The sequence below is a fragment of the Mchenga conophoros genome, linkage group LG9 (assembly GCF_057382185.1).
Source record: "Mchenga conophoros isolate Kocher_MC1m ecotype Shallow Benthic linkage group LG9, M_conophoros_male_GT1.1, whole genome shotgun sequence".
In the NCBI taxonomy this organism is placed as follows: Eukaryota; Metazoa; Chordata; class Actinopteri; order Cichliformes; family Cichlidae; genus Mchenga; species Mchenga conophoros.
The window spans coordinates 24,183,256-24,210,681 of NC_140534.1; the positions used below are offsets into that span (position 1 = coordinate 24,183,256).

Consider the following 27,426-nt stretch of genomic DNA (forward strand, 5'->3'; position numbering starts at 1 on the left):
GACGAATAACAACCAAGCTGTGTCTGACGGTTCTGTGCAATCCCTAAAAATAGAAATTCCTTCTTAATGCAGCTGGATTACACAAGCGCGCAGACGAGTTCTTTCCTTTTCGTGCCTGAGTTGGGTTTTTCCTTCTTTTCTTTTTGATCACACATGAACTGTTTTAGTGGTTTAATAAGTCACTTTCATCAAACTTACAGCTTCAATAGAGACAGTTTGGCCAAGGGGGAGTTGTAAGCTCTGAGGTATGCATGCACATAGATTTACACAATGCCGAGAAAAGGTCCATATGTTTTTAAAAAAAGCGTGGCAAATGAGTGACAGATGAATCGCATACTGAAATGCAGGAAACGCTTTGAGGAACCCTAGCAAGAAGTGGGGAAAAAATAACAGTGTCCCAACTCTCAGGCTCCACCCAACTGATCTCCCCCGACATACACACACTTTTTTGAGCCCGTGTTGCATAGTGATTCAAGGGGATTCTTGTGGCAGCTATTAATAAAGTGTGTTGACAGGCTCAGTCATAATCAGACCCTGGCCGTTCCTTTCATGCTGTGCAGAGGACGAGGGACGGTGGGACTGTCATTGGATGAGAGCTGACATAAGTGGAAGGAGAGAGGTGGCCAAAATATTGAAGTAAGACTTAAACAAAGTGCTGTCTGTGATTATGAGCATGATTTTGCATAGTCAATTAAAATGCAGAGCCAAATTGAACACCCTTAAAGGATTATGCAACAGGGCTATATTTGGAATGTTAATCATCTCAAGCTGTCAGAAGTAGTCAATTTCATAAGACAGAAAAAAGTTGATGATTAAAAGCAGACGTTAAGGGAGAGGAGGGGAGATAGTGCTTGAGGTGCAAGGGGGAAAGTAGAGAGGAGGAGGAGAGAGAGGAGGAGAGGAGAGGTGCTATTGTGTAAGAGCTCATGTGTGGTTGTTTGTGTATCTGCAGAGTCTGTTGGCCAGAGTGAAAGATGGGTCAAGACAATATGTAGCTGACTGGCTCCAGTGTAACTCATTCATCACTGTAGAGTGTGTGTTTGTGTGTTTGTGTGTGTGTCAGAGAGAGAGAGAGAGAGAGTAGTGGTGGGGTGAGGAGGGGGTTGTGTGTCAGACGGTGTTCCTCCTCGTCCTGCTCCAGCGGTTAAGTTAAATCAGAAGCAGTCAGTGACACGCTGCGGTGGTCTCTCTATCTCTCAGCCCGTCCTGCTCTGAAAGCATCAACAGCCTCCTGGTTCAGCACTGCAGGTAAGCACTGACACTGCCTCGCTTTCAGGAAGGATTCTCACCAACTTTCATCTTTGCTTTCATTGATGAACGTTAGCATTTTAGGGATAAGTTAGAGAAACTGTTTTCTGCTGATTCTTGGTGCAGTTTGAAAAACTTTTTTTCATTTACTAAAATGACTAATATTACTTTCAGAACCTGCAAATGAAAATAAAACAACACAACAACATACTGGCTTTATTCACGAAGTAAATCAGCGCAGTTTTATTCCTTCTGTTTGTTTACTCTGTCTATGAAATTCTTCTGTGTTTAAAACCCTTAAACCAACTACAGTAAATCTGCGGTAGGAATGAGAAGAATTCAGAACCTAGTCATGCCATCTATACAAACCCAGGTCTTATATCTCCATAGAAAATTGGATCCACTTCCTGATAAACAGTATCTCCGTGCTCTTTGAAAATCCTCGCTTATGAAGAATTTAATCACAAAAAAAACACGTGAAAAGGTGAAGGAAAAGCAAACCAGGGGTAAAAAGAACTGATGGAATTTAATTTATAGTTGTGTGAGTGAAGGCGACAAAATTCATACTATTGAAGTAATAATGAGGAAAGAAGAAGTTAAGGGACAAAATAAAGTGCTGCAGACTTCTCAGAGTAAAAGTTGCTGTCAAAGTTTTTAGGAGTTTCATTCCCCCCTCTCGTGTTTCCATATTCAAGAGACTTGTTGTTCTCAGGTTATACGAGGTTTTCTTTTTTTAACAGAATTACCAAAACAATTGGAAAAAAATAAAAGATAGCAGGATTTACAGTCTCCTAGGTTATTGTAATTCAAAGTCGTAGTACAAGAAATGATTGGAAGCCTCTCAGGCACAGGTTTGTGTTGTTTGATTGTGTACGTCACATGAAAGCGCAGTTCTATAAACAGAAAGATGCAGACATAACTTCTGGAGCCAATATTTCCATTAGCTGCCCAGCTGCAAGCCATAAGTCAAGTCTTTGATTAGTTCATGGACACTGTCACAATGTCATACACACATGTATTATTAATTTAAACCCTTTGATGTTTTTCTATTTCTGGATTCATGTTAAAATGAGAGCTTTACTGTATCACTTTTTTAATGCAGTGGCAGATTCTTCAGCAGTTTAGGGAGGTTGCCTCACTTCAAGAAGCTCATGATTTAAAGCAACACCATGCAAGCTGAGACGGAGGAGGAAGTGAGTTGTAGGAGGCTACGGCTGAGATGCACTATGCAATTAGACACCATTGTTGTTCACCTTCAGGGAAAGGAGGAAATTTAAGGTTCAGGTCTTGTTGTTGGTTAATTAACTCATGCTGAATTTGTATTTCTTTAACACCTTTAGAGATGCAGGATGCACAAAAGTCAGAGGCACCCATTGTTGCAGAGCATCCTGTTGACCAAACAGGGCTGAAACAGGAAGGTGGGGTGAAGTGGCCTGTTTCCAGTAAGATGAACCTCACTTTGTAATAGGCTGATATAAATCATTAACTCGATCAGCCACTGATTTTAGTGGTTTTCTCTTTGAACAGCCAGATGGTGCTGCTCATGTCCGAGCAGCTGGGTTCTCAAGCTAAGGGTAGCCTCAGATAGCTCAGTTGATGGGAACTTTCTCGCTGTCCCAACTTAGACAATCCTATTATTCTAAACTAAAAGTGATTTAATTTGTCCTTGTTTTAGTTTTTGTAAATAAATCCCATGTTCCCAGAACGATTCCACTTTTAAATGCCCCAAAATAGGACTCAAATGTTGCTACTATAATGTCACTCAGGATTCAGCCACAGAGATCTGGAGGGCAGAAATGTCCCCAAACTTCCTCCTAACCCTGATTTTATCATTCAGTGTAAGCAGCTTTGTTTGCAAACAACTCTGGGCCTTTGCAGCCTTTTTGTCTTGTCTCAGAGGATGCAGCTTGCGCACGGACTTTGTGAAGGTGCTGTTTGCCTTCCTGTCTGTGGTCACCCAGGGTTTATAGCTGCCATTCAGTAATGTGCCATCTCACTCAAGCTATAGCTCACTGGACAAAGCCACCCTAAATAGCCTTCTTCTAAGTCACCTTCTTTCTGTGCCACCTTATCTTTATTATAGATATTCAGCACATGGAGCCTTGTTTGTATTAACTCAACACACGTTCCCTTACTATCTTCATCTCCCTCATGGAAAAACACTGGCGTTGCACTGCACTAATAATAGTAAAAGAGTGTCCATTTTCTCTCCTATTTCCATTTCTGGCAATCAAAAATCTTCTGAGCATCAAGAGATTTCCTTTAATCGTTTAAAAATCCCCAAACTGTGAAACCGATATTCATTTTAATGCTCTTGTTTGCATGGTTTGATATTACAGTCACCCACCATTATAAACATTAAGAAGCAAAACACCCGCACTTTGAATCCGAGCTTCGACATCTGTGTCGGTGCTTTATCCTACCTGTTACACTGGGGCCTGTGCAGGAAACTCGCAGAGATATTCCATTATTCTGCTGCCCTTGGCATCCACACATCTTCCACACTCGATAAATCCCACATCTGCAGCAGATAGGGTCGTTGCTTTAGTGCACGCAGGGTTTTTTTTTTCTTATTTCGTTTTTTTCAAAGAATTCACCTACTGAAATCTGCTGAAAAATTAGGATCTTTTTATTATTCTCAGATAAAACAGTTGTGCTGCTGGAGCTCAGACTCTGAGCTCAGTAGATGTGAAGGTAAAGTGTCTGCAATAGGTTGATTCGAGTAGCTTAAACTCCAATGAGATTGTGACAGGAGCACATGGCTACTTTTTAAAAAAAAAAAAATCTAAATGTATAGAAACACCCTGGCTGAAATATCAGTAGTGTTTCTGTCAAAATGCGCTGTGTCCCTGCTGAGTCAGCAGTGAGACGTAAAGAGTAAAATCCTAATGCTAGCATGCCATCTTGTGGCAAAATCCTGCTCCGTTTACTCAGACTGGTAATCCAGGGAATTCCATTTCTGTCGTGACAGCTGTATAATAATAAAAGGTTAACTTCTCATTCCCAAAAGAAATCATAAATCAGTTAAACAGTTGTTCATTATCTTCAAATTGTATTTGCCTACTTATGATCTCTAAAGACAGAGTTATGTTTTCTTTGGCATCAGATTGGATTTACTGTAACCACAAATATTTCTTGTTTTTTGTGCAAGTTTGGGTAATCTCTTCAGCTATATTGTCATATAAATGAGGCTTATGCTAATATTATTACATCAGCTCCACTAATGACACCCACAAAGCTATTCTATTAAACATAAAGATGCTCAGCAAAGGAGAGAATTTGTTTTTTATATTCCCATTTCACTCTAAGCTTGTGCAAATCAAGCATGAAAAAAAAGAGAAAAAGAAAAAAGAAAAAAATAGCCCCGAGGCCAATTTTCCGCAGCACGCAGGTTTGATTTTCTCACAGAGCAAAGTTTCCACAGAGCTGAATCCCTGCTGTCCTGTTTGTTTAGGTGTGTGCTGATTAGAAGTTCTCATGCTGTGTACAATGTATCTCGGCGCGCCGAGGGTTTAAAACGTGACATGTCTTTTACGGTGACTGGAGCCTCGAACCTCTCCTCTCCTCCCCTGCTCCCTCAGCGCTTTAGTGTTTAATGGCGTTGTTATCCAAGCTCGCGCTTTGCCATGCGGCCTTCATTAACTCAGGTCATAACACGAGGCATAAATGTTCTCCTTCCGGGTGCTGACAGTCCAACCCAGATGGACCGAGCATTTGATAAACACTGTACAGTTTTACTGTTGCCCTTCATTAGCCGAGGGACGATTATAAGGCGAAGGCAGAATGCAGGCTGTCTGAATAATGACGTTTTTAAAGGGCATTTTTGGAATATTGAATAACATGCAACATCTGTTTTTCATGGCTTCTTACTTTACAGAAATAACATAAAGCGTCAGGATGGCTTTAATGTGCAGGTCTTTAATGAGCTGGTGTAGAGTGAGCATTTTCATGGGTGCTCGTGTGGATTAGCGTTTATGGGCCGTGCCAGCAGTAATGATGGCTCCTCTCCTGGGCTGCCTGTGACATTTTCTTTTTTTGTGTGTGTGTTTCTTTTATAGGACTCGCTGAGGCCCTCTCCCAAGGCCTGTATCAGTCACCACAGACCAACCCTGCCTACAGGGACCCCCCATTTGGGATTTGGTGCTCAAAATGCAAAATCTAACGACAGAAACAACAGACGGTTTAGAACTGGCATGTGGTATGTCTGGACACCATGAAATAATTTTCACCCTGGTACCCATCGTCTATGGCTGTATTTTTGTCATCGGCATTGTCGGAAACAGCATGGTGGTGGCTGTCATCTACTGCTATATGAAGCTTAAGACGGTGGCTAACATTTTCGTCCTGAATCTTGCCGTGTCTGACCTCACGTTTCTCATCACTCTACCAATGTGGGCCACCTACACCGCCACAGGCTATAGTTGGCCCTTTGGAGGATTCCTGTGCAAGGCCAGTGCAGGGCTGGTGATTTTTAACATCTACACCAGCATCTTCTTCCTCACAGCGCTCAGCCTAGACCGTTACCTGGCTATTGTGCATCCAATGCGATCGAGGCGCTTCCGCACCGTGGTGTATGCGCGTCTCACCTGTGTGGTGATCTGGCTTTTTGCCTTCGTGCTCAGTGTGCCCACAGCGGTGATCAGGGATCTCCACGACATCTCACACTTTAACACTACAGTGTGCGGCATTCTGCACCCGACTGAAGAAAATGAAATGTGGTTGAAAGAGCTCCGCCTCGCCATCAGCCTCATGAAGATCCTGCTGGGCTTCCTGGTGCCCTTTGTCATCATCCTCACTTGTTATTGCCTTATTGGGCAGGCGCTGCTGGGGGCCACGCACATACAGAAGAGCTCTCGTTCGCGGGACGACGAGGTACTGCGCATGCTCGCAGCAGCTGTCTTGGCCTTTTTCTTGTGCTGGGCGCCACACCAGGTATTCCACTTCATGGAGGTGCTCACCCAACTGAAACTTGTGAACAACTGCTCCATCGTGGAACTCATTGACACCGCCATACCCTTCACCATATGCATTGCCTACTTCAATAGCTGCGTGAACCCTATCGTGTACAGCTTCGTGGGGCACAACTTTCGCAAAAACTTACTCCATCTGCTGCGTTGCTCCCGAGGTGCAGTTCCCGGGCCTCACCCGAGCATTAGCTCCAAGATGAGTGCACTCTCTTTTCGCGCCACAGAGGCACTGAGCCTTGCAGTCAAAAGTAATGCCTCCTCTGACGTGAAGTAAAGGGGGGGGGGAAAGGGGGGGGGGGGGGAGAGAGAAACAGGGTACAGTTGACCTCTCCTCACTCTTTCAGTTTGAGGTCAAAGACCTGGGGATGGAGACATTCCATTCTTTTTTTTTCTCCATGCCCAACTGTATTACCCAGCACTGAAACATCCACAATGATTGTAATGTTGTGCACATGTTCCTCTGTAGTTGCAGAATATTTATTCATATACCATTCCATGTCACGTAGCATGCTGGCAAATTTTCCCATCTAACCCTGTGAAATGAATGAGAGTGTCACAAAAAAGCCATATTAATATAGTATGGCTCTGCAAGAAAATATTATACAGAATTACTGAACACTTATCCCATTATTTATAAAAAGATATGCATGTTCTGCAAAATTATGTCAGCACTGTGCCTCGATGATACAGTGCAGTACTATAGTGTCTAGTGAAAACTATCCTTTGCTCTCAGCAGGTCGTTCACTAGTTGGAACAATGCTAAAAAAAAGTGCTAAGCCACTCATGAATGCTCTGCCAGTGGCAACATACATGAAATAATTGGAAATGTATTGCAAAATGTCATGTAAATGTATATTTGCAGCATATCTGACTTCAGTAACTATTTTCCGTATGTTATATAGTGTAGTCAGACTATGTCCTCTTTGTGAAAATGTATATTTGTTTGCATATCAACACTGAAATGCTACCAAGTCTGGGAGTGACATGCTATCAAAAATGGAGTGCCATGTAAATAATCCAGGCTGGGAGATCATTGTCAGTGTCTTTGGTGGTTGTCTTTGTGGTATTTAAACTTGACAGGTGTGTTTTTTTTATACCGTGTAGGTGTACATTTTGTGAATACGAAAATATAATTAAAAAGAAATAAAATACAGTCCAAGGTGGATCTTATTTTTTAATAGCTGAGTGTAAAAAGAGACAAATCATCCTGATTAGTCGTGAAAGCAAGTCACACATTACAAAAAACACTTCTGATAACTGTGACTTATCCAAATCAAATGACCTTGGTTTAAAAATGCCTCAAACACGTCTTGAATCTATTAATCATTGACAGTACATCATGTAGGCTCTCGTTTTTCCACGTAACACCTAAAAAAAACCAGCGACACAGCAAAGGACGTATGACACATCTTTGCGTAAAAGACTCAGATTGGTGGATGTACGGCAAGCTGCGAGGTATAAGTGTCGTACACAAGGAAAGCCAGCTTCATTGCCAACATGAAGGTCCTCCTGTTTTTTGGATTGGTGGCTTTTGCCCTCGCTGACGTCACTCGCTTTGAGGGGTAAATTTACACTTTTGTTTTAAAAAAAGGACTGCATTCCTGTAAACTACAGCATGTGATGACACTAAAAATATAATGACGCAGTTCTAATAATAGAAGTACTATATAAGCCTGCGTTCCCTAAGTTTGTGGCTTATGCAAAGGGTATTACTGTGTTCCAAAGAAACTGCTGAGGAGTGAAGGCAAAGTGTTTGTGGATGCTATTTTATAATGTTGATTTCTCTCACCCCCCTTTTTTAAACAGTGATAAAGTTCTGCGTCTGAAGCCTGTCCTTAATGAACATGTGAAAGTCATTAGGGAACTGGCTAACAGTGTTCAGGTACCCATCTGCTTTCACACATACAGGCACACACATATGTTTCATTGCTCAAGTGTTTGACTTTGCTGCCATCTGCAGCTCGACTTTTGGACCCCAGAAAATGCTGAGCAGGTGACTGTGGGCATGAGCGTGGACATCCGTGTGCCTGCCCAGTACCTGGACATGGTGTTCACCGTCCTGCAGCAGAGCGGCATGCAGCTAGAGTAGGTCGCTAGACAAACAATTAAACTAAAGGATATTTATCTGGATATTTTGTGCCCCAGATTTACATTCTTCACGCAATGCTGTGACACTTTTTAATTAAATCCTATTCAGGGTCTTTATTGATGATGTTCAGGAGGCTGTTGATCGCCAGATTGAAAACAAGGGTTCTCCCAGAGCCCACAGCTACACCAAGTACAACACCTGGAGCGATGTAAGAGTCGAAACCCTTAAGAGCGCCGATCTCAATTCTGATTTTCTTTTCTGGTTTTCATTAATTTCTTACCATATTTGTCCTGTTTATTTTAGATTGAGTCATGGATGAACTCAATGGCTACTGCCAATTCTGATATGATCAGCAAGGAGGTGATTGGAAACACCTATGAGGGACGTCCCATGGTAGTTCTCAAGGTAGGCTTACCCAAATAAATATTAAAGAATTTAGTCAAAGGAGCTTGCAAAGAAAAGCATCTGGACTTCTTTAAGTTGCTTGAAGACGTTTCACCTCTCATCCGAGAAGCTTCTTCAGTTCTAAGGTCAAATGGTGGAGAGTCCCAGATTTAAACCTAGTGGGAGTATCCCCCCAAAGAGGGACATAGGACCCCCTGATGATCCTCTACCTAATCGCATGAGCCAAGGTGTGAAAACAGGTGTGGGTCACAATCAGCCAGGGTTTCGGGTGAGCTCATTGTGAAACCTGGACCCATCCTATCATGTGATTTCCTGAGGTCAGATGGCCCAGGATGTGAGTGGGCGTTAAGGCGTCTGGGAAGGGATCTCAAAACTGGATTAGAAATGGCAGACAGTTGGTGTCGTAAACCACCGCCTCTTTTCAAAGATGGTCGCTCACAGTGGACGTAAATGGCTTCTTTCACTTCTCTTTCAAACCATCTGTCCTCACTGCCAAAATGTGAACACTGGCATCCTCTTTCCAAGCTCCTTAGACTATGATGACCTGGATGACTGAGAACCTTCACAGACATTAAAGAATTTATTTTTTAATTTATATTATAACTACATGCAACAATTGTTTTGTGATTACATTTAACAACCACAGATTGGTAAGAAGTCTGGTTCCACCAAGCCTGCCATCTTCATGGACTGTGGATTCCACGCCAGAGAGTGGATCTCTCATGCTTTCTGTCAGTGGTTTGTCAATGAGGTAAGGAAGATGCCAGGATGACCGAGGCAAGCACCTACAAATAAGGAATATAACTGATTACAGCACAAATTTTTTTGCAATCTTCCTCAGGCTGTGACCGCCTATGGTAGTGATTCTCAGATGACTAGCCTGCTCGACCAGATGGATGTCTTTGTTCTGCCCGTCTTCAACATCGATGGTTACGTGTTCACCCACACAAACGTACGTTACAATCCATTTAAACTTAAGTTGTTTGCCTTAGTTAAAAGAAGACATCCTTGTGCTATATCTCGAAGAATGCATTTAATGCACATCTGTATGCATTTTGGGAACTTTAGAACAGGATGTGGAGAAAAACTCGCTCCAGGAACGCTGGATCCAGCTGCCTTGGGACTGATCCAAACAGAAACTTCAATGCTGGCTGGTGCAGTAAGTATGACATATGAACAGTTAAATCTTAGACTGATAAAAGAAAAATTGGGGTAATTTGCAATTGCATTGGTTATTTTTAAATGTCAGTTAATAGGCATTCCATAAAAAGCTAAATTAATTTTTTTTAAAAATACAAAAAACTTCAGCAAAAATATCAGGTTTAAGGACAGGACATAGAACTGTACCGGTATTTTTTTTTATATAGATTTTCCATGTATTTTAATCTGGCAAGTCAATAATATGTTTAGTTACAGTTTGGCTGCTTGGTAACATTTTTAGTTTGTAATTTATTATGTCATTTTATTTAACAATTTTAAAAAGAAAAAGAAAACTTTTATACATGGTTTTCTATGTGATTGCAGCCACTGGAGCTTCCACCAACCCCTGCAGCGAAACTTACTGTGGCACCGCTCCTGAATCTGAAATTGAATCCAAGAATCTTGCTGACTTCATCCGCAAAAATAAATCCATCATCAAGGCCTACATCACTATCCACTCCTATTCTCAGATGCTGCTCTTCCCCTACTCCTACACCTATGAGTTAGCTGCAGACCATGACGAGCTGGTAAGTCACTGTTATCTGCCTTAGCATTGCAGTGAGTGTACAAAACCTACCTCTGAGTCAGGCTATGTATAATTATGAATTCAGTTCATTCAAATAATGATCTGTATGTGTGATATACATGAATACGAGCAAATAAAAAGTTTTACAATAGATCATATAATATAAATATAACTCTACCCACCCCATTACCGTGTTACTCTTATCTAAGGGCCACACTTAGCTGCAGCAAATCATTTACTCCCTGCTTACATGGCTCATTCTCATGGCTCTTTTACCTCTCACTGGGGTGTCCGTGGTGCTGCACAGTTAACACTCACACCCCTGCTCCAGCTCTCACACTAACTGAGGCAGATCACACGTCTCTGCCTCTCTATTACTCACTTGTAATTTAGACTGTCTTCTGACACTTTACAGAACAAAAGAACTCCAGGGATCTGTCATAACTCATCAGTCTGGCCAGAAATATCATTTCCTGCTTGTGCGTTTCTCTGGGGGTTTCATTTCCTCTTGCAACTCGCTGATGCTTTTACTGCTTTCTATAATATCACTAAAAATGTTACTGGAAACCCGCAGGGTGAAAAGCATGTATTTATAACGTGTAACAGCTGTATTTTAAAGGTGGTGTCATTTGTGTGCGTGCTTTGTTTGGTTTAAAGTGACAAATTTTACATTAAAAAGTCCTCCAAATTCAAGCATTTCCAGGCAATGACACACCTTTGCTCAGTCTGATATACTCAGATACTGTGTTGATATATATATATATGTATATAGTTTAAACCTTATAATTAATTCACTCTATAACACATTTGACTTTTGTTTGTATTTTGTATTGTAGATGGCAGTTGCTAAGGGAGCTTCTTCTGCTCTGCGTAGCCTGTATGGCACAGTCTACACCAGCGGCCCCGGTGCTCCAACTATCTGTAAGTACAGCAAATAGTCACACTTTATTGTGGGAAGATTGCATATTCAGTGATAGCTTGATAACCTATTTCCACCTCTGTCATTATGCATTATGGTGTGTTCTCAGCGCACCCATCTCCATTGAGAAATGTGGCCTCTTGAAACCACAAAAGGCAATCATGAGCCACAGCTATTTCAAGCAAGGGATTCTTTTTTTTGCCCCCCCTCAAGTAAAATGTGTATGAAAACACATGTAGACTGTCCCAGGTTGTCAGAATGTCACCATCTCAGTGATTTCCCTCACTCTCTCCTCATCTGCCCTTAGACCCCGCTGCTGGAGGCTCTGATGACTGGGCCTACGACCTGGGAGTGAAATATTCCTACACCTTCGAGTTGCGTGACGAGGGTCAATATGGCTTCCTGCTGCCCGAGTCTCAGATCAAGCCCACATGCGAGGAGACCATGCTGGCCGTCAAGTACATTGCGGCCCACGTGCAGAAGAACCTCTATTAAAATGCGGAACTGCCAGGACCCCTGCCAACTCGGCTCCTCTGTACCAGCCCCCAGCCCCTCCAACCTCTCAGCCATCTCCTGCCCGTATCCATGGATACAGGGCACCACCCGCCATGTTTCCTCACTGTGCTTGACAGAATGTCAAGATGAGTGCAAACAATAAAATCAATGATCCATCCCCACACGCTGAATCAATTTTTTTATGTGTATACGATAATATTGTGTCTGGTACACAGAGGCTTTACTGCGTACGAACAACAGCAATAATAACACTTTCACTTTAGGGCTCATCATCTGCTGCAATGAATGCAAATTAAGAGGGAAACATTTTAGAAACATATACCACAACCTTTAAGAAAAAATATTGTGTAATGTAACCATAATGAAACCATAATGTAACTGTGCCAAACACCAAATGTTCTTATAGTTTCTATAAAGTGTCTATAAAGGAGACATTTAAGAAAACAAAAGAAAGAGCCACAAATTTATTGCACCCCTTTGGATCACAGTGATCCCTCTTGTTCAGATGGCACTGCTCCAGTAGCAGCGCTTAGGTGGGCGTGGGTATCTGTTGTTAGGGATTTTCTAAACAAGGGCACAGTATGTGACAAGCAAAGAGCACTTCTTGGCAGCATCTCCATTCTGCCAAGCATCTGCCTCGGTGGAGAAAATAAGGGAGCCAAAGACCAGCGGGAAATTTTACTTCACATTCACATTTCTGGGGTAAAATTGGAAAAGTAAATTTCACTGACTGGTTTTCACGCATCACAATGCAGGGGAAAAAATATGACTAGTTTTATATTCAAATAAAAGCAGTGTATTGACCCTCATCCCACTGATATATATAATAAGTGGGATGTACTATATTTTTTTTCATTGTTCCAATTTTTTATGACTTTGTCAGTCAGCTTGTTCGTAATATTGTCATTTCAGTGATTTCTATTTCTCCTTTGATTAGTGCTTTTTAAAAATGCAAATGTCCATGCAGTTTGGTATGGGCCTAAATTAAAAAGGCACTCTTTCAGTGATTTAAAAGAAGAAATTTCAACATTGTATGAAGGCTCAAGACCAGACCAAGGACACACTGGGGAGATTATGCCTCTGTGCTGGATAGTTACACGTTTATTTCAATGATAACACAAATGATTTTTACTTTAAATTACTGAAAATTAACAGACAAAAGATGATAAACAGGCTTTTACATAATAATGTTTAGATTTCTGTTTTACAAATATGCAAATTAACTGTAACATTTTCAAAAATAATAATAGTCATCTTTTTTCTTTAGATTAATTAATAAAATAACACTTTAAGAAGATTATATTTGCTTTTTGCACTAAATTATTCTTGAGCTACTTAGGCAACAGTCCATTGCATGCATGTTAAACAGGTTGGTAAGATTGTGGTCAATATTGCCATTTGTATGCTTTTAATTCTGCCACTTGATGTCATTATTTTGATTTAAATGTAAGACAGTAAAATGACATATCATCCTCTTGCTTAATTATGACACTCCTCTTAAAGTACACTACTTGAGCTAAAAATAATTCACTGTTGTGTAATACAATAAGAGCACTGAATGACCTCCTAAACTACGGTTTGATAAATGCCTTGCTATACGCTCTTCAATCCACAAGGTGGCGACAAAGTGCCAAATGTTTACTACAGGACATCTTGTTCCTGGACGCATTACATCTTCGCCGTCTTTCATTTGTCACTGGCAGCTGTTTGAAAGGTCAGAGCTGTAGAATTATGTCCTGAGAGTGCAACGTTATCTCTGACTCAAAGAATTTTTCCCCCTTTACTTTTTCAGAGTTGTGAAATTTCCGTAACGTTAGGAGGAGGAAGCAATGCACAATATTTTCAATAATTGCAATTTTTCTTCATCTGTAGGCTGTAAACCTGTTCAAAGCGGTGTTGCTTGAGGTGCTGCTGTGTAGCGGTGGAGCATGTCAACAGCAGGTGGGTGTGTTGGGGGCTGTCACGTGACGCCGGTCTGGCTGCTGTCATCTTGGTATTTAAACCACCTCTGTATATTTAGTCGGTCCTTTTCGCCACGCAAGGCTTCTGCAAAGTCCAGGCTACAGAGTAGCTGCGACTTATTCGTCAGTCATGGCTGGTAGGTAACATTTTAACACTCTCAGCGTCGATAGTAAAAAATTCTTGTTAATTTTTTGTTTTTTTTTCTCTAAAGTTTTAAAAGTAGCAAATGGCGCGAACTTTGGTGACATTAAATGACATTATGTAGCTAATATAGTCTTTTGTCACTGTTCTCTTTGTTTTTGGGTAGTTGTGTTCCCTTGTTGAATAAGAAGTTTAGTATTCTTAAAGTGGTTACAGTCTTACTTTACATAATTAACTTGTATTTGTCGCAGTGACCAGCTACCGGTGTGACATAATTACAGTGTTACTACTTTTTATAACTGTGTTCCATTTTGTCATGTATATATTAGGAAACTGCCAAAAGTAGGTGCAGTGGACACAGTGCGATAAAATCATTTCACAGGGTACCTTTTTAGACTACTTTACTATCATTGGACCTTAGTTTGAGACCTACTACACTACTCTGTGTCCTAAGTCGCCATAATTAATTTTTAATTTGTGGTATAAGCTTACTGGGAACCGTCCCCCTGACTCAAAATGAAATGACCCTGCTGCCTGGACGGTGACTTCACTGTACCTTGGGTTGTTGCAGAGCTAATTCTCATCTTTTATGTGTTTTTTAGTGTTACATTCATATTGCAGAAGGGTTTTTACCAATTGAAAAGGGGGCGTAAGAGAAAGGAGGTGTGGCACTGTGAAAAGGCAGTGAGACAGAACAAATTTTCCTGGCAAGCTGTGGTATTTGGAACCATTGTTCTCCAACTGGCCCAAACTTATAGAAACTCTGGGCTGCTAGCATGTCAGACATACTCTATCTATTGTGATCTCCTTGCCCATTATTGGTATCTTACTGCCAGAGGGTTAGCGCATAGGCCAAATGGGATTGGTGTTGGCCTAACTGCTAGTCACAGAACTATCCCAGCTGCCATGCTGATTTCGTCATCTCAGTTTATATGTCCTCTCACAGGCAAGCCGTTGTTCTCAAGACTTGACTTGGCAGATTTTCCTCCCAGGAGCCTGAGGTGGTGGTACAGAGTAGATGCCACACTGCAAATAAAAATCACCTTAATGAGACATTTAAACCTTTATGGGGTACTTTGTGAGAAAACTTTTAGTGAGGTTAGATTGTGTTGCTCATTCAAAAACACTTGAAATAATCAACATATGAATTATTTGGATCATTCATGCTTTAGAGAATCCACACAGAAACGCATCACCTAAAAGGCAAGAGGCTACAACTGCAGTGTAATGTTGTTGGTGTGTGTTTCATATTCCTGCAGTAAACTTTAAAAATACATGCAATGCAGTTACACTGGAGGAAAATATCTACCTATCCATCTTTCCACTTCTTCAATTCATAGTCACAGGAAGCTGGAGCCCATCCCACCTGTCTTAGGTGGCGAGGTCACCAATCTGTCGAAGGGCTTGGGGGGAAAATAGACTAGCATCTTTCCATCATTTGGTCATTCACAGAAGAGTTATGGAAATTTTTTAAATGGGATGAATTCATTGACTAACACATCCATCCATCAATTTTCTTCCCTTATCTATGGAAGATGTCCAAGCAGAGAAGCCCAGACCTCCCTCTACCTATCGAAGGGAACACCACGGTGTTCCCATGACACACCCCAATCTCTTGGGCGTGCCATGGGTCTACCTCCTAGTAGGACATTCCTGGAACACCTTACCCAGGAGGCATCCTTGTCAAATGTGCGAATTACCTCAGCTGGCACCTTTGGATGTGCAGGAGTAGTGGCTCTACTCTGAGCCGCTCACAAATGAGTGCACTCTTCAGCGTGTGGACTGTGTGGGGCAGCCCCACACTGCGAAAACGGAGGCTTTCGAAAAATATGACACATTTAAGTCATATGATGCAGTTATGTGACCAATTCAACTAAGACAACTAACCAATTCAACCACTTCATAACATTTAGAACAGAATCTGACTAACACACGAGTTTGAGAGCATTCTTAAATTGTATGTACTATATTAAGAAGCAACTTTAAGTTAAGCAACTCAGGGTGCGCCCAATCTCTTCTCATATTGGAAGCGAAGCAGGGTTGGGCGTGGTTAGTACTTGGGTGGGAGCAACCTTTAACCAATTTAATTCAGTTTTCTTTCTTTACAGATCAGGCATTTGTGACATTGGCTACCAATGACAACTATGCTCGGGGAGCAATGGTTTTGGGCAAATCCCTCCGTAAGCACAATACAACCAAGAAGCTGGTGGCACTCATTGGTCCACATGTATCAGAGCCTAGCCAGTAAGAAACTTTACCTACATTCACTTTTTCTCACTCATACACATTACTGTTCCTGTGAACTCTTGTTTTCCACATGGGTGGTTGACAGTGATTCATTTCATAGTATTGTAAATCATTAGGTCTGTGCTGAAGAGGATCTACGATGAGGTGAGGGTGGTGGATGTGCTAGACAGTGGCGACACTGCACACCTGGCCATGATGAAGAGACCCGAACTGGGCGTCACCTTCACCAAACTCCACTGTTGGACCCTCACACATTACTCCAAATGTGTTTTCATGGATGCAGACACTATGGTGAGGCTAACAGGTCATTTTGCTTCAGCACAAAGAAAATGAAGATGCTGCACATCACTGGTGTGTATAAACATGTGCTTTGTTTGTGCATCTCAGGTTCTTTCAAATATAGATGAGTTGTTTGATAGAGAGGAACTGTCAGCTGCTCCTGACCCTGGCTGGCCCGATTGCTTCAACTCTGGCGTTTTTGTTTTTCGTCCTTCTGTGGAGACTCATGGCAAACTGCTTCAGTATTGTACAGAACATGGCAGCTTTGACGGTAAGCTGCTGTAAAATGCCGGGATGCATTTTATAAAATGTCTATTAAAGGGCTATTATAGCATTTTCAGGAATGCACTTGGTTCTATGCAATGACTAATGACATGTAACATGTTTATTATTGAGATTCAGGGTTGCAATGAGTGAAAATTTATGTTTTACTCTACTTTTCATGTTATTGGCAATGATATAGCAAGGGAGGAACTTCTGCCCTTTTAAATTCCTTTTTTTTTTGAGTCAAACATGGTTTTGGAAACGCTCTTGGTAACATGATGTTTAACTGGACTTGTTTATCTTTTGCTCTAAGTAAGGTCTTTATCAAGCTCGGTGCCTGGAAACAAGGCTCGCCTGTAAGAGACTTTCGAGCTCTGCTGAGTTATTCTCAGGGGCTCACCGGGGTGGGGTGAAGGTTAAATTTGAGAGGCCCTGTTTTGCACAGAGCACCAGTTGACATTAAGCAACACTTTTCCATGGAGCGTACTGTTGCTGAATTGTAGTCAAAGCTATGCCGGCCATATCAGGTTCAGTGAAGGGCTAGAATCATCATCGATCCGTAGTTTCATGGTGCTCCTCAAGAATTTTTTTTTTAATATTACATAATCTAAATGGGAAAAAATGAACACTTGCATTTTAGAAAGTAGCTGAGTAACTGAGTCTGACATATTGTAGCTATCCAAAGAGAGTCTGGTGGACATCAGACCAAGTTGCCTATTTGCTTTTGAATTTATTTTTAATTAAATTTGTGCCATGTAACTTAAAAATAATTTCAAGTTGTTGTCCACTTATTAGATTTTCTTCCAGAAGACCACGTGATAGTCTAAAGTGGCAAAAAGAGTTTCTCAGTTCATCTAAGACCATGCAGCTAAGGCGACAGCTACGTCACATGACCAAAATAATGTCATGTGCATGCTGGAAACCCATCGTATATTTCTGATTGCCAAGTCTTTGTTTTGGGGAGACTAGTGTAGCTCATAGAAATCTAGGCCAAGACTTTCTTATCTGTGGCGTTTACATTGTTCAAAAATAACGATGGATTTTTAAAAGCAAATAAATAACTCAATCATTGTCAGATGACGGGAGATACTTTTGAGTTGTACAGGAAATTTAATCCTTCATTTCCTCTTCACTGGGGCTGTTTACCTAAATGTAGCCAAAGCCTGCCAACTGGGCAGTACTGGTTAGACCAGGGGTGTCAAACATACGACTGGGCAAAGACTCCAATCCGGCCCACTGCATGTCTTTGGAAAATGTGAAAGTGGGCATAAACTTCAGATGTTAACTATATTGTCTCAAGTTTTATAGCTTTTCTTATCTTCACACTATATTATAAAAAAATGAAATTGCAAAAATGTTTCTATTTTTTTCACGATCTACCTTATTATCTGTTTTATTTAAGTAAGAATGAGTTAACAAAAACCTTTTTGTTTAATAATTACAACAGAGTCCAGGCAATGATCTACCAGAACTTGTATTTATTTCTCATAATTTAAACCCAAAGTGTTGTGCTGAGAAATTTCTTTAATGTCTTTATTATATAGAAAAACTGACATGTATCGTTAAAACTGCACTTCTTATGTTAAGATATTTCAGGGATTAAATATGAAGTTACACTTCTTTACACTGACAGAGAGAGACGCTTCACTGGTCATGCGTTGAGGTGACAGTTGTTGTGATTTGGCACTTTATAGATAAAATTGAATGTAACTGAATTGGTTTGGCCAATTAAAGTGGGTCACAATTTAAAAGGAGTTTGAACTCCCTGGTTTGGACTATAAATATCTTCTGACACCAAAAAATCGAATGTATTGTGATGAAATCTCAATTAAGTGCTTAAGTGAAGAACAGTATTTATTATGTATCTGATATGCCGAGAAAAAGCTTTTGATTTCATTCAGCTGTCAGTCCTGCTGATAGAAGGGCCGGACTCTAGACAAAATCATTGTTTACTCGGGCTGCTCTGACCTCAAAAATTCCAACAAAGAAAACAGTTGTGGAGTAAACAAAAGATGAAAGGGGTTTATAGTTAGGCTCAGAAGTGCCAAACTATGTACTTGTTAGTGTCACTGAATCTGTTTCCCTTGTGATGCTGTGAGACAGATTCCATCAGGGATGGGGGGTGCCACTGGAAAAACCAATTAGTTTGCTTAATATGGGCCACTGCTTTCAAGTGCCGACTCATTCTGTCACAACAATCTTTCACATCATGATTTCAACCACAAACAAAAGACATTTTCTTATTTCTTTATGAGAAAGAGTCCCTTTGGAAGCTAAAACTCATTTATCCCTTAGTGTCTTTTTGTGGATAATTTTAGAGTCCCTGTTTCAGTGTGATGCCACTATCTAAATGCTTGATAGTGTAAGTAAAGCTGTCTTATTTATAGACATGGATGGTCTTTTCATGTGCACTGGGGCATGAGGTGAAGCCGCTTTGACCTTCAGCATTTCAGTTCTGCTGTCCTGCAAGGAATGCATGATATACACATGTACGCCTCTCTACCCCGCAGAACATGAAAGATGTATTGGAAAAGAAAAATTGCAGAGGAGGAAAGAAAGTAAGTGACTGAACCCAGAGGCTCTATCTCTGCATCTGTGGCTCCAGTGTTATCTGCTGCCAAAACAAACTGGCACCGGTTAGATGCACATTCTTCCTGTGTTCTGCTCATCCCCTCAAAATGAAGATACTCAGCTCCATATTAAGTTTTGAACTCTCCAGTGGAGGCTGTGGGTTCAGACAAACGCCAGCTATGTGTGTTATTTTAAACCGAAGCCACAGACTTTACAGTCCTATGCTTTTTTAGGAGAGACATGTGAAAGTTTTGTTAACAGCCAACATCTCGTCCTGTGTCAGTGTCATTTCAGTGACTCATTCACAGATTCACTGAACTTTTATCACATTTTGGGGGGGCTGTCATTTATTTAAGGCTCGGGTCTGGTCTAGTTGTCTACCTGTCACCCACCTCACATAACATCAAATAGATCCCTGCCTCCCAAACTTTTATAAGTTGTGTATTTATGTAAGTTGCTGCTGTGAGAAGGGGCTGCCCCAGTTCTAAAGCAGCCAAACTTGAGGGAGGGCAAATGGCTGTAACAGCCCTCCAATTGAACTCCAGGACCTGAGGCAACTCAGACGCAAACTTGCAGTCCATTTACTTAAAACCCAGAGGCCAGTGTTAATTCACGTACCAGCACAGTGAGAGACAAAAGTCTTTAAACCTCTTTGTCTGTTTGTATTATTTAAAGTTGGCTGGTCATGAATGGAGTAGGGTAAAGTTTGGAAATATTCAATGTAATTGCAGAGGCAGCACCTCAATTTTTTCTACTGACACCAACATTATCCTTTGATTAGGATTTTTTTGTTTTGCCTTTTAATCTGAAAAAAATAAAAAGGATTATTTACAAATAAAATGTTTTATGCAATAAAAATAAACGTAATGACAATAATATCCCTCCCCCTCATGCCACAAAAAAAGAAAAGAAAAAACAGCTTTGACCCGTCTGGGAATGAACATGAGAGTTCAGGGGGGTGTCCTGTGGTATCTGGCACCAGACTTTGGCAGCAGATCCTTTGGGTCCTGTGGATTTCAGGGTGTAACCTCCTTTGAATGGGCTTGTTCAGGCGCATCCCATAGATGGTGATTGGATTGGGATCTGCAAAGTTTGGAGGCCTGGTTAATGCTGTGGGCTCTTTGTTTTTTGAACTGTTTCCCGAAGCATTTTTGCAATGTCGTGCCTCTAATGAGACAATCAACACTGTTCACATTAACTTTGGTGGGTTTAATGTTGTGGCTGCTAAACACATGCCCCAACCTGTGTGCACCCACTGAGGTAAAGCACTACCTGCAGTTTCTAGAAAATCAGATCTACTTTTTTCAGGTAGCAGTGGGAACATGAGATCCAGTTGTGTGTCCTAAACATGTGAGAACATTTCTTTAAATGCTTGTCTGGGCTTATATCTCAGCAGATGAGCTGAGGTGAAAACTAATGTGGTTTGTCACAGGTGTGCCTTTCATTCGTCTCACTCTTTCAGTGAAGACATTCAGCCAACAAACAAAACCTGACCAGAAACATTTTTAAAGCCAAGTTTGCTGTTATGTGACCATATCAGAGATTTTCACAGCATGCAAATGCCACCAAGGCAAATTACTTCAAGACAAATATTTTTACAAGAAATTACAAAACTGTTAATAAATTTTGAAACCTGAGGCTTGTTTTGTTTTCATGACTGATGTTATTAAAAAGTCAGCGCTGGAATAGACACTGTACACTATTTGCAAATCCACTTGTCTTGAAAAGATGTTACAATGTTTGAACTACACAGCAGCTGGTCCTCAGAGCCTAATTAAATCAGATTCAGTTATTTCATTATTGTAATTTTGTTATTCTAGCAAATTGTTAATCACTGAAAAATATGCTTAAACTATAGTTTATTTAGATTTTTTATTTATGTGACTATTAGTTTTATCTATACAAGACACATCTCCTGGATGCACTGGTACTCATCTTCAGTGATGTATCCTGGGGTCATCAGGTGTTTCTGGTCTCACAACATCATACACCCTCGCCCAGGCGACCCAGCCGGGGGTGATCAGGCCCCGACTTGCGTACCAGTAGCTACCCACGGATCAGCACTCTTAATCCACAGCCACCTTGTGGCTTTCTTTGCCGCTTTGCTCACAGCCTGGGTGGCCGTCTTCTTGGCTGTCCCAGCCACACCCAGCTGGCCTAGGACTTCGCAGAGTGATCGTCCTCCAAAGCCTCTAGAACCCACTTCTATGGGCTCATAGAAAGTCTTCTAGCCCCTTCCCCTGCACTCCTGCACTAGTTCCTGGTACTTTGCACGTTTCCTTTCATTGGCCTCCTCGATCCGCTCTTCCCAGGGCACTGTGAGTTCTGGCATGATCAGCTGTTTTGAGACCTCAGAAATAATGATCATGTCTGGCCGGAGGGATGTTTTTGCAATGTGCAATTTGCCTTCTGAATGGCAGCAGAGTATTTCAGGCTGGAGTCAAAGAGTTTCCCCAAGCTCTTAACTGGTTGTTCCGTTAATGGTCCCTGAGATTGAGAACCGGAAACTTGTCCATCACCTTCCCCTTCTTCAGTACCATAGATCTTGACTTGGAAGGTTTAAAACTCATCCTTGCCCATGAGATGAGTATCTCAAGTCCTTGCAAGATCCACCTGGAACTGATGATGTTGTGATGGTGAGGTCATCCATATAGGCTCTAATAGGGGGCTGACGAACACCTGACCTTGTTAGCGGCCCTCTGCACTCCACCTCAGCAGCCTTTACCACCATGTTCATTGGAAGGGCAAAGAGCGTAACTGAGATGGTATAGCCTGTTATTATACCTTTCCTGAAGCAGTGCCAGCCTGAAGTAACTGACCCAGAAGTGACCCTAAGCCTGAAGTTGGCGTATAGTCCAGGATCAGGTCCTTAATCTTGCTGGGGACATGGTAGAGGTGTAAAGCATGCTCAACCATTTTGTGTGGGATAGACCCATAGGCATTAGTCAGGTCCAGCCACAATACGGCAAGGTCACCTCTGTTCTCGTGGGCTTCTCTTATAAGGTGCGTAACTACGCCAGTGTGCTCTAGGCAACCAGGAACTCCTGGGATCCCCCCCTTCTGAACTGATGGATCAATATAATTGTTTCTAAGGAGAAACTCGGTCAATCTCCGGGAGACAATGCTAAAAAACACCTTCCCCTCCACGCTCAATAGTGAGATGCTCCGAAACTGGTTTATGTTTTTAGAGTCCTCCTCTTTGGGAACCCAGACTCCCTCTGCGCACCTCCATTGATCAGCAACTCTCCCTTTCCGCCATATCACCTTTAAGATCTTCCACAGGTGACGAAGCAGCTCTGGGCAGCGCTTATAGACAAGGTAGGGTACGCCACTGGGACCTGGAGAAGATGCTGAGTGGGCTGCTTTGATGACCTCACACACCTCCTTCAAACTTGGCTCCGTCAACTTAAACTCTACTGATGGTGGGGCAAGGTTGATGAGAGCTTCGTTGGGTCCCAAGTCTTGTTCCCTCAGTGGGTCACTCATGGTCTCATGAAGGAAGTTATTCACCTCCTCTGCTGAGCACTCCAACCGCCTGCTTCGCTTAACCCCAAGCAATTGTTTTGAAAAGCGAAAGGGATCAGCAATAAAAGCTGCATGTTTCCTGGCTCTCGCTCTTCCCCGCCTCCTGTGCCATTCTGCTCTACGGAGGGTAATCAGCTTCTTCCGCAAGATGTTTTGCAGTTCCTCTAAAGCTTGCTTATCCTCCGCATTGGTGTTCTTGAACTGCTTCTTAAGGCTCCTAAGCTCCTGGCGCAGTCAATGAATCTTCATGGCCCTGCGGTTCATGGTATAAGGGGTCTTGTTACACTTCTCAGTCAGGGCGAACCTTTCTGAGGCATAGCTGACTATGATGGTGGTCATTGTTTTAAGCCTGCTGTCAGCATCTCTTTTGGCTACAGCTTGTATGATGTTGGAGAGATCCTCATCAAACTTCTGCCACTTGCTCCAACTGCTGGCTTAATCCGCTGTTGTGGAACTACACTGCTTGGATTGGAAGACTCTGGTGTGTGGAGGGACTGGGCTCTGTGAGGTGCCTCCTGGCCAGACTCCTCCTGCATCTCACCAGGTTCAGGACCTGTGCGTTGCACCTCACTTTCCCACTCCAAACATTACATTCTGGCTTGATGGACCTTTAGGCCACGCTGGTTCTTACACGCCTTGCCGCAGATGCATGTCTTACTCATAGTCCTTTCCGTTGCGTTGGTCATTAACCTTGAGTTCGTCCAATTGGAGATCTCATTCTCCCCCCCTGTCGGGATCTCCCGGGGGTATCTCTCTTTAGGGCTTTATATGTATGTTTCTAGAGATTTGCCTTGTTATTCTACCTCATTTGGAAAGCATCAACTGCTGTTGTTTTTAAATGTGCCATATAAAGCGACTCGACTTATCATACTGTCACACTTACCTTCGTATTTCTCTGTTGCAGGAGGAGACCAAGGGATTTTGAATGGCTTCTTTAGCAACTGGGCAACAGCTGACATATCAAAACATCTCCCTTTCATTTACAATCTCAGCAGCATAGCCATCTACACTTACCTCCCAGCATTTAAACAGTAAGTGTCTGCTAAGCACACTTAAACTCATGGAGTAATTATGAAATGCTTAAAGTCACAGGTGCGGTTTAAAAAAATTATGTGACCAAACTCTATAAGATACTATATTTACCTGCTACCCTGGGAAATTCATATTACGCAACAGCAGTCTGTCCATGTGACTAAAATCTTGTGTCTTGGATACAAAGCCAAGATGTAAGTAGATACCTGGTCACATGAATGCGTATTCACATCGTGACATGACATCAGGTTACGGGTGAGATGAGCAGCGAGATTCCAGCAGCACAGTTAGAGTGTCGCCCCAGCAGGCCCTCAGCTCTGGGTTGGATGCCCACTCTGAGCTCAGAGCAGCTGATACCCACTCCTGAAATAGAGCACTTTATTTAAAGACCTTTTAACGTTTGCCTCCAGGACTGGTCATTGTGTGCTGTGTCTAAAGCTACCCTCTCATCCTCATTGCATCTCTGTGTCTTCACCTCTGGTCTCATCAGCAGGCTTTTTTTGGTTTGGCATTTCCTGGCATCCATCAGGAGGACAGGGAAGATAAACATGTCTTTAGTTGTTTGTAGTTGTCAGCAATAACGCTTAGAGGTCTGACAAACACAGCAAAACAAACCCGACAGTGTCGGGTTCAGGTTTATTTGTGTACTTGAGCAGATTGCCAGTGCTACAAAGACATCTAAGCTTGTCAGAACTGGGGTGGATCAATATATTTCTCATTCTTATTTCTCCAAAAGGATTTTGTTTCATTCATGCTAACCCAGCTTTTAAACACAGACACCCAAAAATGTTTCCTGGAGCATTAAAATTTATATTAGTGTCCAGTTCATTATTATGACCAATTAAAAACACAACAATTTAATAATATGTTTTTTGACACTAACATACAGGGTTTCTCCTAAAACATTTCTAAAACTTTTTTTATTTAAGCATATTCTATACTATTTATGTCTATGAATACAAATGTCTTTATTGCTACAATTTGATATTAAAAACTATTCAGAAAAGCTTCATTTAGTAAATCGAACCATAACCACACTACATCTACAGTACATCCTCTCATTTACTGTAATACTGGTTTCAGATATGGTGGAAATGCCAAGGTGGTCCATTTCCTGGGGAAGACCAAACCATGGGATTACACATTTGATCCCAAAACCAAACAGATTTCAGGGAGTGAGCAGGATGCTGCCACACACCCTACTTTCCTTCTCAACTGGTGGACCCTATACTCGGGTGATGTGGTCCCCATGCTGCATGAGGAGTATGGAGAACAGCCCTTCCACTCAGGATGTGTGGAGGTAAGTCGACATTTTAATTGAACCTGCACTATTTGCGACTTCTCATCAGGTATTATCTTTAAAACAGAGCTGTTTCCTTATTTTCTGTATAGTTACAAAGGCGGATAGTTCATAAGAAAAAGACATACTTTTGTTGCTATATATTTCTAAAGGGGTCACCATAGATTTTACACCACATAGTCTGACAACCATTTGATGAACCCCTGAGGCTGGGTGTGTATGTCCTCCCTGTCTTGAACCTAAGATCGTTTGCAACGAATGCACAAAACTACAACCATGGAGTCACTGGATAATTCATAACAAATGGCTAAAATAGCAAGGTCAGCATATGTGTAAGTAATCCCTGAGAGCCAAAAGTTGAGGCTTCAGACTGCTCGAAATGCTCTCAGATGTGAGCAAGAGGATCTATCCCTAATATAGTCATCTCAGACATACAGTCCCTCCCACCTGCTGATCTTTTTCAGATCCTTTGCCTGCATGGGGAAGCCAATCTCAACAGATTTAACTTAAGGGAGCTAAAAGATCCTCTTTCAGACAGTTTATGAGCTGAAACGCTCCAGTATAAATTTATAGCCATTATTTTGAACTTTGAATGATGCAAAGCTATTTAAACCTCTTTTCTGTCTTCTTATTCATCTCACAAAGTTCCAGCACAGTGAAACTGTCACTTTTGAGAGTGAACAGGTATGGAGACAAAGATTTGTTTTGTTTTTTATAGCTCAGCAGTGATTAAGCATCCGTTGGCGCCTGGTTTATTGCTGTTGCTGCCCTTCCTCTAAAATCAGAGCTTTCACGTGTTTGCCTGCTGCCATTAATTTGGAAAGGCTAAGTGTGGCAGTTTGCCGCTTCCAAAAAGCAAAAAAAGGAAAAACAGCATGTTGTGTGCAGTCTGCGTGTCTTGTCATTTATTCATTTCCCTGCTGTTATGTTCCATATTCCTTCAGGGCGAGAGCAGGTCTTCGCACGCGCACGCACAGGCATCCCAATCCCAATCCCAGCAGATGTCCTCAGAAGAACGGAAGCAGAAATGGGAGCAAGGTCAGGCAGACTACTTGGGAATGGACTCATTTGACAATATCCAGAGAAAGCTTGATACTTTTCTCAAATAAAGAAGGATTGGCACGGGATATTTTTAAAAGAGCACTTGCGTTCTACTTGTTGCCAAGAAAATACTGCCGAAAAAATCAGATTGCAGTTTTTCTTCCTACCTTTATTTCAACTATAAATGAGCCAAGTCCCTCTTTCCACCAGCACTACCAACTCCATACTCCAAAGACAGCCCAATTTAAGTGGGGGGAAGTAATGTGAAATTTTATGAGCGGTTTTAATTCTCTCTGCAAGATTATTATCATTCAGTTTACCCTGACACTCATATATGTTCTTCTACAGTGTGAAAAAAGGTTTATAACCGAAGTGTGCTTGTTTAAAGGTGAATATTAAAATCTTTTTTTTTCTCATGTTTATGCTTCTTTTGTAAAAAAAAACAAACAAAAAAAAGGAGATGGCAACAAGAGATCAACTGGGCCATTTGTATCGGTGTGGTTAAGATGTGTAGTCACTGACATTGTCATTTTTCAGTTTATTCTTTCCTTTTTTACTCTGCAGTAACCTGACAGTCTTCTTAATATTTTCTTTTCTCAAAAGAATTAATTCTATTGTTTTTGAATTAGAAGTCTCTGTTTTACACGGATATGAGGATATGTTTACAGCACTTCTCAAGGCCGTAGTATGGTCAGTGAGCCATGCACACTAGATCTTTAGTGCCTTAATGCCTTGCTCTCTCTACTGCTGTCATCCTATGTTATCTCACTCTTGACCAGCAGCTTTTTTAGTAGATGAAACAGGTTTGTAATTTTACCACATTATACTTGACCTGGATGTTGGCTGAAAATCTTTTATCTGGAAACAATAAAACATCCTTACAAGCTGTGGAGTTGCTCAGGTGCTTTTTTTTCTTGTTGGAATTTATATTATCTTTATATTATCCTAGGAAATGGGAGCTATTTATTAAAATGTGCAAACGTAAATTCAGATACAGTAAATTTTTTCTTCTTCTGTTATCCTCCACCAGTTTCCTCAGATTTTTTTAAGGACACACTGCACAGCATGCTCAGATTTGCCTTTTTTGCCAAAGGCTACTTGGGAATGATCTTGTTTATGCAAAAATGCTATTTCATATCTGTTAAACTCTTATCTTTGACATTCTTCATAGATCCAACTACAGAAATGTGAATA

The 27,426-nt window shown here is 41.5% G+C and overlaps 3 protein-coding genes across 5 annotated transcripts; all 3 read left to right on the top strand.

The window, feature by feature from the left end:
* Positions 1–480: 480 nt before the first annotated feature.
* Positions 481–6,489, top strand: agtr1b (angiotensin II receptor, type 1b). 2 transcript variants are annotated; one of them, XM_085285965.1, is made up of 2 exons: positions 481–636; positions 5,307–6,489. In XM_085285965.1, exon 2 carries the CDS (start codon positions 5,398–5,400, stop codon positions 6,487–6,489), a length of 1,092 nt encoding a protein of 363 aa, XP_085142091.1. In that variant the 5' UTR covers positions 481–636; positions 5,307–5,397. The 2 variants fall into 2 exon arrangements, with proteins under 2 accessions (XP_085142091.1, XP_085142090.1); XM_085285964.1 differs by lacking the exon at positions 481–636 and adding an exon at positions 969–1,248.
* A 1,133-nt stretch (positions 6,490–7,622) lies between these two features.
* cpb1 (carboxypeptidase B1 (tissue)) lies at positions 7,623–12,031 on the top strand. Its single transcript, XM_085287063.1, has 11 exons — positions 7,623–7,777; positions 8,022–8,097; positions 8,176–8,300; positions 8,413–8,512; positions 8,608–8,709; positions 9,356–9,460; positions 9,551–9,661; positions 9,778–9,868; positions 10,234–10,436; positions 11,272–11,356; positions 11,662–12,031. Exons 1-11 carry the CDS (start codon positions 7,713–7,715, stop codon positions 11,847–11,849), a joined length of 1,251 nt encoding a protein of 416 aa, XP_085143189.1. The 5' UTR covers positions 7,623–7,712; the 3' UTR covers positions 11,850–12,031.
* Positions 12,032–13,786: 1,755 nt separating this feature from the next.
* LOC146567308 (glycogenin-1-like) lies at positions 13,787–27,120 on the top strand. Of its 2 annotated transcripts, XM_085287064.1 has the most exons (8): positions 13,787–13,968; positions 16,082–16,217; positions 16,337–16,511; positions 16,608–16,770; positions 23,764–23,890; positions 24,975–25,191; positions 25,837–25,875; positions 26,136–27,120. In XM_085287064.1, the coding sequence occupies exons 1-8, from the start codon at positions 13,962–13,964 to the stop codon at positions 26,298–26,300; spliced, it is 1,029 nt and encodes a 342-aa protein (XP_085143190.1). In that variant the 5' UTR covers positions 13,787–13,961; the 3' UTR covers positions 26,301–27,120. The 2 variants fall into 2 exon arrangements, with proteins under 2 accessions (XP_085143190.1, XP_085143191.1); XM_085287065.1 differs by lacking the exon at positions 25,837–25,875 and having other exon boundaries at positions 13,813–13,968.
* Positions 27,121–27,426: the final 306 nt, after the last annotated feature.